This window comes from Egretta garzetta, unplaced genomic scaffold, assembly GCF_000687185.1.
Source record: "Egretta garzetta isolate BGI_Z169 unplaced genomic scaffold, ASM68718v1 scaffold91, whole genome shotgun sequence".
In the NCBI taxonomy this organism is placed as follows: domain Eukaryota; kingdom Metazoa; phylum Chordata; class Aves; order Pelecaniformes; family Ardeidae; genus Egretta; species Egretta garzetta.
The window spans coordinates 4,419,174-4,429,950 of NW_009258661.1; the positions used below are offsets into that span (position 1 = coordinate 4,419,174).

Consider the following 10,777-nt stretch of genomic DNA (forward strand, 5'->3'; position numbering starts at 1 on the left):
GAGCACTTTTGCCGTCTTCAGCAGACTGAACAGCTTGGAGGGGCAGTAGCTGCTTTGGGACATGCAGAGGAGGGGCCCCGCAAAGCCTTGGCAGAGCCTCCGAGCTCCTGGGGCAGCCTTTCACGCCTGGCCAGCCCCGCTTGGACTGACTTCAGTGCGCTCAGCGGGTGGCCAACACTTCCCTGAACATCCTCAGCGAGCGGGAGAGCCACTTAACCACTTCCCTTCCCGAGAAACGAGCCCTGACACCAGAGCCAGTGTCTGCCGGAGGCCATGGTCCCACCACCATTAGTGCTGGGTCACTGCACCCACAGCCCCGCGGCACAAACCAAATCTGGACCACATGCGGGTGAACAACAGCATTTCTGTTGAGTTGGTTGGCCCACGGGGTCCCGGCTGCAGAACAGGCAGATCCAGAGAAGTCAGAGGGCGGGCAGGCAGGCAGGAGCTGGCAGAGCACCTACCAGCACAGTGCTGACCTGGCGCATTTCTAGGAACTAACCTGGAATGTGGATTTATGCCAGTTTACACCAGTTCAGCACCAGGGGCACTCATCTGGAGTGTTTCCCATCCCAAGCCAGGCATTCTTTAATGGGGCTTGGGTAACCCCAAACCTCACTGGGAGGGATTGGGGGGAAGAGGTAGTGGTGGCAGTGGTGGTCTCCAGCCAAGCATACCTGACGCAGCGGCTGGGCACACGGGAGATGCCATTCCACAGAGCTCACACGGGGCTGGGAGGAGCAGCCTGGTGGGGCCCACAGAAAAGCTGGACACACTGGGCGGTTCTGAGCACCATTTTACTGAAAGGCTGGACACCTGCTAGGACTTCATAACAAAAAGTTCACTTCATTTAAGAAAAAAGACAGTCTGGTTTTTGTCCCGTTCTCTCTGAAGAGCAGAATAATATTAACGCTGTCTTTTCATTAAACAATGCCATTCCAAAATATACAACACTGAGTGTGGAGCAGCCCAGCCTCATATTAAACATTAAATATTAATATAGCTTCGGAAACATTCTACACAAACAAATGAAACAGTAAAAAGTTCACTCAAGAACAAGATGGTCAGTTGTTGCAAATTCACCGTACAAAAGTTTGTTACTCGCCCTCCCGTGGGCCGTAGTCGCTGCTCCCCGGCCATCGCTCAGGACCCCTGAACACTGTGGGATGCCTTTGGCTGAGCCAGCGGCACTGGTCCCAGCCAGAGCAGGTCGGTCATGCTGTGATGTGGAGACGGCTCTCTTTGAGATGATGCTTGGCAGAGACGAGCGCGAGGGGCCGGGCAGTGCCCACCCAGCACCCCCGCGTCCCTCGGAGAGGCTGCTGTGCCTCTGCTTGGGAAATGCTACACCTCAGGAGGGCTGCAGCAGGGACCAGGAGGAGGGAACGGTGTCACACACTGCGCCTTCCCTGCCGCAAACGCCGACACTCGTTCCCGTCCTGTCCCAGGCCTGGGCAGCATGGCAGAGCAAGGGCAGGAGGGGAGGTATTTCTGGGGGCAGCTTTTCAGCACCTTCTCTTTTACAACAGCACCGCGTGCCTGACTGTGCCTGTGGGAATCACCAGACTCTCACAGGGGCTGCCTGTAGTAACAGGAACGGAAAGGGCTAATTAAGACAACAAGGAGAGAGTCCCAGACGATAATAAGGCCTTTAAGGGACTCCCCGGGGCAAGGCCTAATCGTCCCTGCAGGGGAAGGTATTTGGGATGCTCACCGGAGGAAGTGCTACCTCCCCCGCAAGGGTGTCCAGAGGGTACAAGTCAGCACGCACCCAGGTGGGGGGTGTCTCTGCAAGCCGGTGAGCGGCTTACCTTCCCCGCAGCCACCCGAGCAGGGCCAGTTTGTGCAACCGATGAAGGGTGGAAACCAAAGGTTAGGAGGGAGACCTGCTCCTAAGGGGCACCCCCTCACCCGTGCCTCGGATCCTACAGCACCAGTGCCTGTGTAGTACTGCCAGACAGGGCAGGGCCAGCTCCGTCAGCTGGGCAGGATCAGAGTGGAGGAAGTGCTACTGGTACACAGAGCTGGCTCCTCTGTTTGCAGATCTCCTGCAGCAGAAGCAGAAGCTGGTCAGCCGGGTACTGCTGGTGTCTTTGGTTTCCCCTAATCCCAGCTTCTCGCTTTTTCACCAGACCTCTTCGGTCTATTTGCTCCTAAGCAAACTGGGGGGTCTGGCCTCAGCACCACAGCTTCAGAGGCAGCAGCTGGCCAAGCTGCGAGTTCTAGCACAGTCACATCTATAGACAAGGGGACACTTGGGCCTGGCTCTCCTGCCTTCTGGGACAAGGTCTCTGCTCCACCAGCTAGCGAGGAACCTGGCACCTTCCTAACAGCACACAGCTCCAGGCAGGAGCAGGCTGCAAGGAGAGGGAAACCCAAGCATGGTGCTTTCCAGCACAGAGCCCTGAACACAAGGTCCTGGGAGCAACCTGCCCCTGTCCATGGATGGTGTGAAAAAGCCAAGGGCTGCAGCAGCATCGAGAAGGTGTGAGGTGCCCCAGAACAACTGTCCTCTCCTCAGGCCATCTCAGCTCCCAGAAAGCCATCCCTGTCTGACCACAGGAGCAAACGGGCCAGTGCCATTTTGAAGACCAAAACAAAAACTGTCACTTCCACACAAACCAACTAGCTAGCTTGAGCAGCAGGTGCTCCACACAGCTTGGTACCGACCCTGCCAACCACGGCCAAAACAAGGATCCTCCCACATAAACCTGCCCTCCTGCCCAGGAAGCTGCCCAGCTTGCAACACGCTGTCCAGCTGCAGCTGAGACACAGACTTGCCCTCCGTCCCCACGCATCCCTTGTGCTGTCACCAAAGGCCCAGCTCCCAGACAGGGCAGGGAACTTGAACCCAAGGGGGAGAGCAGCTGGAGCGGCTCCACCAGTGGAGAAGTGCTGCTCGTGTGCGAGGCGGGCCTGTAGGACACGTGGCAGAACAGGGGCAGCTGCGGAGCAGGGTTGGGGAGCCGTCTGCCCAGCATCGCCCACCCATGCTGTTCTGCTCCCGACTTCCTTGCGACGCTCTCATCTGGTGACTGACTGATCTCTGTGCAAGGAAACACCAGGCAATGAGGGGTCTCAGCCCACCTCCCCGGCCCTGTGAGCATGCATGCTGCAGGCTGGGAGGGTGATGCCCTCATTTGAGAAGTATCCATCTAGGCGAGTGCTCACAACACTCCACAGAGCATGCCTCCTTGCACTGAAATACCACTAGTGGGCTATGAAACAGGAGTAACAAAATAATCCCTTCTTATTTTGCAGAAAAGTGCCTAAGAAATTCTGTACAAGGGTGGCTACAGCAGCTGGCTCTGGGCGGGACACAGTTTGGAAGCAGCAGCACCATGCTACAGGGCTTGCAGGGAAGAGGCCAAGGAGAAACTTCTCCAGCTGAAAGTAATGGCAGAAGGTGAAATCTGATCACGCTGGACATGAGCTTCAAAACATTTCTACCAATTAACAGTGTGATTTCAACTGGTATCTGATGTCAGCTTCCCCTTCATCTGCCTGCCGGACAAGCTGCTCTCCCCACGGACCTCGCTGACGGACATCTGAAGCATGCAGGAAGCTCAAAGACCTTGTTTGGTGGAGGCAAAGCATAAACTCTTGCTTCTTGGCAGCTGAATAAAAGGAGAAATGATTTCCACAAACGCAGTCGGAAGAACAAGCCCTTTGACCGCTGGCTGAATCATTTCTTGAAGTGACAGTGGCACAAATCCATGCAGTAAAAGCATTCCTAAGAGAGTCTCCAAAGCTCTCGGCTGTCATGGTGCCCAGGAACAGCATAGGCCAGGTTAGGCACTTGGATGAATTCAAAGTGACTAATACAGAAACAGGTCTGAACAACCTCCTTACAGCACTCTCAGCAGAGACCACATCACTCCAGGCAAAGCATTTCTATATGCCCTGCCAGTTACTGCTGTGCAGGTCCCTGGAAGGCAAGCGTTACTCTGCTGTCACAGAATAACATAGGGTGGAAGAGACCTCTGGTGGGAGATCTGTGGTTAGATCAGGTCTTAGGCAGGTCTGATTTGATCAAACCCTTTATCTTCCTTAAACACTGGACAGCAACATCCACAGCACAGCCCCTTCTGCAGCCTCCCGCACATCAGTGCTGATGGCCTGGGATGCCAGGAGCACCCGCACCTGGCCACAAGATGAAGGATGGCAGAGCCAACCACCTGGCAGCCTGTCTGCCAGCACCGGATTCCCTGGGAATAGCTGACATGCAGCAGTTGTGTCGGCATTGGTATCAGGGGCTGTAAAGCCCCTCTGTGAGTAACAAGCCACAATCATTCTGGCCAAGTTCCCAAATCACTTATGAGGGGAAAGAGGAGACATCAGGAGGGCAGAGGAGCGAGCTCCAGCACTGCCAGTAGCTGAGGGGTCCTGCAGTCTGTTAGGGACATGCAGCAAAGCTGGCAGAGACTGGACTGATGATGGGCAAGTCCCTGAGCACAGAGCTATGGGGTGCTCACTTCCCTGGAAGAAGCCTCAGTGACACAGAAGCATTTCTAATGCTTGCCTCTCCCTGCGGAGCAGAAGACCTCTTGATGGTGGCCTGGGAAAGATACCGGGCAAGCTGTCGCCACCAAGCATTCACAGAACTCGGCTCAGCACCTGGAAAGGCATGGCAGCGCTAACGCAGTATGTTCTGCTGGATGTGTTAAGCAACAGTACAAGCCAAGTCCTTGACTGGCAAAGACCCAAGCTGTGAAAGACAAGAGGTGACAGAGAACAGTGGGGAGGCAGGCAGCAGCACAGCTGGGGAAAGAAACACAGCGAAGAGGAGGGATGTGGCCCGATAAACTAGCCTCAGGTGCTCAGCTTCCTGCTCAGGCTAGAGGAAAAGCAGTCTCGACCCAAATTCAGCCTTGTTGAAGCACGGTTGTTTTTCCCACCAGAGGCCAGGCACTCAGCTGGGATGCCTGCACTGCACGAAGAGGCTCCAGAGACAGCTCTCGGTGCCCTTATATGGGGCTGGGAACAGGGGAAGCTGTGGAGCAGCCTGCAGACAGCAATACCGTAGGCAGGAGTTCAGAGCCCTCCTCGGGACACAGCCAAAAAGAGAAACTCCAGTGCAAGACTTCAAGACCTGGCATTTGAGACCGTGGGAATGAGAAAGGTCTGAAGGATGGGAACAAAAGGGACAAAGCAATTTTTGGCCAGTTAACAGTGATGGAGGGTCCCTGTTCATCCAGCATCATGTCAGGACAGGGAACTCTCTGCCAGGGCAGAGAGTTTCTGTGTTTTAAAACACAGAAGCAGAAGAAAATATTTCCTCCTCTTCTGCAGCCAAGCAGCGGCATTCACAGGTCAGTCTCAAACACTGCAAGCTACCATCTCTGAGCTCAGACACGCACAGTAAAACCACACAGAACCCGAGTGTGTGATTCAGAGCCTGCAATCATCCCCTGAGGGAGAACCTCCACCCTGCCCTACCCAGGCAAGGGGGAAGAAACCTGGTTGTGCCTTGGGACACCCAGATTTCCTGCCCTCTCACTCCCTCATGAACCTCCTTCCTCCTCTCCAAGCTGTGGTGTTCCTCTCCGAGCTGGGGATCAGACGCCAACCCCTTTTACAAAGTGCTGAAATCCAGCCAGGTGCTAGGGAGGGGCTGAAACGTGAGGAGCTGGGGCTGGGGCTTCCCAGGGGAGCTCATCCCTTCAGCCAGTGTCCGCAGGGATTACTAGGTCAGACAACTGGTATTTTGAGCTGGTGAGAGAATGAGTGGATTACTGGCCCACTGCTGCAGAGATCTGAACATACAGCAGCATAGAGCTGGGCTCACGCCTGGCCAGACAGTGCTCCCTCTCCCCAAGCCGCCAGGTTCTGCTTTTGCAGTATCCCAATGGAGATCATCGGAGGCCATCCCTCCCAGGTGACAGCTGCAGCACCGACTGCTCCAACGCGGTGTTTCTCCTGGAGCTTGCTCTCTCTGCGTAGAGTAGACCCGACCTCCACCAGCGCACAGCCTATGTTCCCATCTGACAGCGCAACCCCGGCACGGGAAGGCTAACACGGCCGCCCACAGTGGTTCTGCAGTGCCTCCTGGGGACGGGCAGAGCCTGCACCCTGGGAGCTTTCACACTTGCCACACCTTCTCGCAACATCCCAGACGGCACAGCAAAGCTGTCACCCATCGCAACACGGTGCCGATCTCCCCTCCTACGGCTTCACCCACACAAACTGACAGAAAGAAACTCTCTGTGTTTAACTGCTGGCATATATCCTCTCAACTCTTCTGCTCTTCTAATTCAGGCTCAAATACCCCACTGAGCTCTGGGACTGGCAAGATGTATCTAATACATTCAAATGCAGCCCGTGTCTTCTCTACTGGCACCTAGAACCTGCTCCTGAAACACCCAGCAAGAGCAAAGCAGTTACATGGCAGGCAGGACATTTTATGCAATTCTTACTAACAACTCCAGCCCTTCAGCTCTAACACTTACAGTGCACGTCCCAGGTTTGCACCTGGGGTACAGGAGAGCAGAGCAACACTGGGTGCTGAGGAGGAATCACTCTTTGGAGGCAAACCCCCTACCTTGAGTTCAGAGCTTCTGCTACCAACAAACCAAGGAGGCACCTAGAGATGTCAGGCAGACCTGCAGGCAACAGCCCCGTAATACTCCCCCACTCTTATGCAGAGGTAATACCGAAAACATGATTAAAACTACAGTCAGCTACCAGCTGGTAATTGTCCAGATTGCTTGGCATTTCTGGAGACAAACAAGTGGCTATAACTCTGCCTGCTTGAGCTGCTCAAGAGAGCCCAGAACAGACTGTCACAACACTGAATCACAAAGAAATCCTGGCACCTTTCAACAAAAGACTGGCTGAAGGGGAGGGGGAACAAAAGCTATCAAACCCAATCCCAGAGGGATGGAGGAAGTGCATCATCCCACAGTTCCTAGGTGATATGCACATATATGGATATATAGATATATAGATAATAAAGTTATAAAATTTGATCAAAATAAAACCAGTAAATGTACAGCTTGAAAAAGAGCAATATCACAGTGCATCAATGTCATGAGAAAGTCCCGTGTTCTCCCCCTGCACGAGAGCGCAGCCTGCCATGTTCAGAAGAGCGCCCGCAGGAAGCGAGCCCTCCGACCTGCTCGGCTCCCCGTGGGCGAGAGTCACCGTCCCACGTTCCCAAACAGGGGTTTTTATTTCTGCAGTCAGTTCTGCATAGCAGTGTTAGACAGGCAGAAACAGCGTGAGAGCAGGCTGCTCCGTCTGCAGGTTAGTTGACATATCGTCACCAGACACCAGAGATTCAGAGGTGCTCTTAAACTTCTCCATGCCCTGGTGCCAGGCTTGTATTTACTTACTTACAATAAAAAGTGACAAAGTGAAGAAACTCAGGGAACGCTGTGAGAGTGGGACAAGGGCTGAATTCGGATCACGGGGGACAGGTTGACCCTAAGAATCTTCTGTGCTCTCCTCCTCACTTCATCGTCAGAAGAAGAGTTGCCCACCTTGATGGCCTGGAATTTCAGCAGGTTCAAAGTGCTCTGAGCCCGTCGAGATTTATTTCGGACAGGAATGGTATTTGCTTTCTTCCTCTGCGGTGCTTCTCTTGCTTCCGTAGCTCTTCTCCTCTTCTGCCCAACGCTCTCCCGATAAGTGCTGCTGTCCTTCCACTCTGTTTTTCCCACCAGAGGTTCCTTATTTTTGATTTTCAAGCTCTTGGACTGCGGTGCTGTGGTGCAGTCCTGGGATGAGCTGCCTGTGATTCTCCCATTGAGAACTCCCGAGGCTTTGCAAGCATTGCTCTCCTGCAGCACTCCACCCTTTGGTCCCTTCAGAAGATTTAAAGCAAGGGTGGCAGAATCCGGTGCTTTCTTTATCAAACGCTTGTATCCCTTACCTTCTGCTATTTTAGTGGTCTTGCCTGAAGAAAACTGCCTCGGCGGACTCGAAGCCTTGAGGCGTTTAAGGTCCGAAGGCGAGATCCCGAGATGCCCTTGTGTGTACTTGGACTCCAAACAGGACGCAGTAGTTTTAAGTGGCACAAGAGCTTCCAGAACCACCGACAGTCTCATGGCTGGATACACGTCAGGATACATGCTTGTAGGGAAGCCCACTGCCGCGGCCTTGGACGTGCCGGATCTTGTCTGCTTCAGGGAGCTCAAGAGGAGATTTGTGGAATCCCCTTTAGAGACAGGCTGAGCGGAGACTTTTGAAGAGTTCACCGAAACACTGGTGGGTGAAGCAGACACCTTTGCCATGGCTGCGTTGTTTCGAGCCGGACTCTTAGCGGACTCGGCGGCAGCAGCGCAGTTGTGTGGGGTGCTCTCTTTTGTTTGGCTAGGTGTGTCTGCTGTGCACGAGCTGTACCCATACACATCCTTACTCCTCAGAATTGTGGGCTGGTAGCCCTCCTCCTTCAGGCCCTGAATGAAGGCCACCAGCTGGGTCTCTGTGTCCGAAAGATCCTTGGACATTGGGTTGAAGACTCGGAGGGCTTCCTCCAGCACTTTCTGTCCCGCAGAGGAAATTCTTGACCAGGAATGGACAGCTTTTTCTTCCACATTGTTCACTGCAATATTCATGGCATTAGGCAAACGGGCACTTCAAAAAGGTCCAAATTGCTGGAAAAACAACCCTTGACACCTCAAAAGGAGAGAGAAGATAGTTAGCTCACAGCAACTGAAGTCATCTTGCATTTTTAAGCGGGGACCTGAAACCATTAAGCCCAGGCATGGCAACTCACAAACACTGGGTCGGATTCTGGGCATCACCCAAGTTAGAAGCATCATCAAGACAACCCTGCCACTGATTTACCTCTGCAGTCAAACTAAAACATCTCTCGCAGAAATATCCTCAAACCTAAACAAAGACTTCAGGCAATCCCATCCAACCCATCCCAAGATGAAGGGTTCCAGTGGTTAACTCAGCAAAATCTGCAGCTCATTTCCAGTTTGAGTTTGACATGCCCCAGCTTCGGGTAACCAGATCTCATTTTCCCTTGGTAAAGCACTGAACCCTCTCCCTGCGCACACACCACGGTCGAGCCGTCTCAGCACTAAGCAGCCTGAGCACCTCAAATCTATCCCACTGTCACATTCAATTTTCCAGCTTCCTAAGTGATTCAGCTCAGAAATTGATTCTGAGTCCCTGCCAAAGTTGCAGCATCCTCCCGAAGACCTGACAGCAGAGCTGAAGGCTATTTCAGTTGTGCTTCACTGATGCCGAACGCTGTGGCAAGGCAACACTGCTCCTTCCTGTTCCCTTGTTTGAACAACGGTCTGCAACTTGCCGTCACAGCAAACTGGTGTTAATCCAAGGGCACTCGCTGCCAAGTGGGGAGGAAGCAGGAAATTCAAGCAGGGCGGCATGAAGGAAACACACATCACCAGGGCCAAGTGTACAATAGCCTGAGGGACAACACCCAGATCATGCTCAAGATACTACACAACTGCCTGCCCGGGACAGAAAGCACTGATTATTGCTTTAAATAAAAAAAAAATAGGCACCAAAGAGCGGTCCAGGCAGGACTTTGTGATGCATCCAGGAGAACTCCGATCCTCTCATGCTGAGCTGGCTGTGTTGCCAGCTCTGCAGCTGGATGCTGAGCCGAGAAGTTATAAAATCTTTACCTTCATTGATACCTCTCAAAATAATGAGGAGGATTCAGTGGAAAACCCCTTTTTAGAGAAATGCAGAAGGTGTCCAAGACACTGTTGGAGAGGGCAGAGCGCAGGCGAGAAAGCTGTGATGGAAAAGTTAGCACCTGAGCAGACAGAGCAAGGAACTACTCGCATCCAACATTCTTCCCTGAATTCCGGTTTCTCCGGAGCCCGGGAGTGCCAGCCCCAGAGTGGTGCCCTGTGCCATCATCAGCAGCACAAGCAGGGAAGAGACAGAAGCCAAAAGCAGCCACAGAAGGGGAAGCACGGGTCAGCGGGGAGGGTAAGAGCCTCCGCATGACAAACTAATCTCAGTCAAGTGCTCTGCAGACGTCACAGCAGAAGAGGGATTTGGAGGAGGATAATGCAGTTGCTCTGTGACACGCGGGGGATCTCCCACGGAGGAGAGGAGGCAGGCAGGGAAGCGTTCCGACAGAGCCGCAGCCAGCGTCATCAGCCTGCGGTGAGATTTGCCCCCTTCAGAATGAACAAGTGGTAACAGGCGCAGTGAAGTCAGCAAGGATGTAAAGCTTAATCCCAAGCTGGGAGAGAGGGAGAAACACAACTAACAACGTGCGCTCAACAGGCTGCTAAATGGATCATCTTCTGCTGAGAGCTTCAGGCTGCAGCAAGCCCGGGAACAGCCGGGACACAGCAAGGGATATTCTGATGTTGAACGGAGAGGCTGTGACATCTCAGCAGGGACGGGACATCTCAATATCAATCCACCTGGTCTCGTTTTGTGCAATGCAGATTGTAGTAGGAGAAAAAGCCAGCCGTGAGCAGCCGCACCCCCAGAAAACAGCCTGTCCACCCAAGAGCAAGTTTGTCCACTTGACACGCTAGCGGGGGATGTGCCCTGGCTACAGCGCCAGGGGGCCACAGACCCACAGTGCTCCTGGTACGGATTGCAAAGGGCTGGCAGGACCCTCACACAATGCCCCGGCGATGCCAGGCCCAGCTGTCTGGGTGAAGCGCTCGAGGAAAGGGCTCTGCAGTGCTTCTCCGGGAGCACCAGAGGAGCAAGCAGGCTGCTGGCGGGGCAGGATGCGGGGCTGGGGCAGCCTGGGGAGGTGGAGGCTGGCAGGGAGACCCAAGGAGGGCTCGGTGGGGGCCGGGGGGGCGGGCAGCCCCCCAGCTCA

The 10,777-nt window shown here is 54.0% G+C and overlaps 2 protein-coding genes across 2 annotated transcripts in view; one reads left to right on the forward strand and one right to left on the reverse strand.

The window, feature by feature from the left end:
- Positions 1 to 796: 796 nt before the first annotated feature.
- CCDC71 (coiled-coil domain containing 71) lies at positions 797 to 10,771 on the reverse strand. Its single transcript, XM_035903796.1, has one exon. It carries the CDS (start codon positions 8,556 to 8,558, stop codon positions 7,365 to 7,367), a length of 1,194 nt encoding a protein of 397 aa, XP_035759689.1. The 5' UTR covers positions 8,559 to 10,771; the 3' UTR covers positions 797 to 7,364.
- LOC104134765 overlaps positions 9,666 to 10,777 on the forward strand; it is a 6,575-nt gene continuing 5,463 nt past the window's right edge. Inside the window, exon 1 of the mRNA XM_009648346.2 lies at positions 9,666 to 9,709. Within this exon, the coding sequence (XP_009646641.1) occupies positions 9,666 to 9,709 (44 nt within the window). The remainder of the gene's footprint in view (positions 9,710 to 10,777) is intronic.

Coding starts and splice junctions, on each gene's coding strand:
- CCDC71 (XM_035903796.1), bottom strand. CDS start 8,558: ATGAATATTGCAGTGAACAATGTGGAAGAAAAAGCTGTCCATTCCTGG.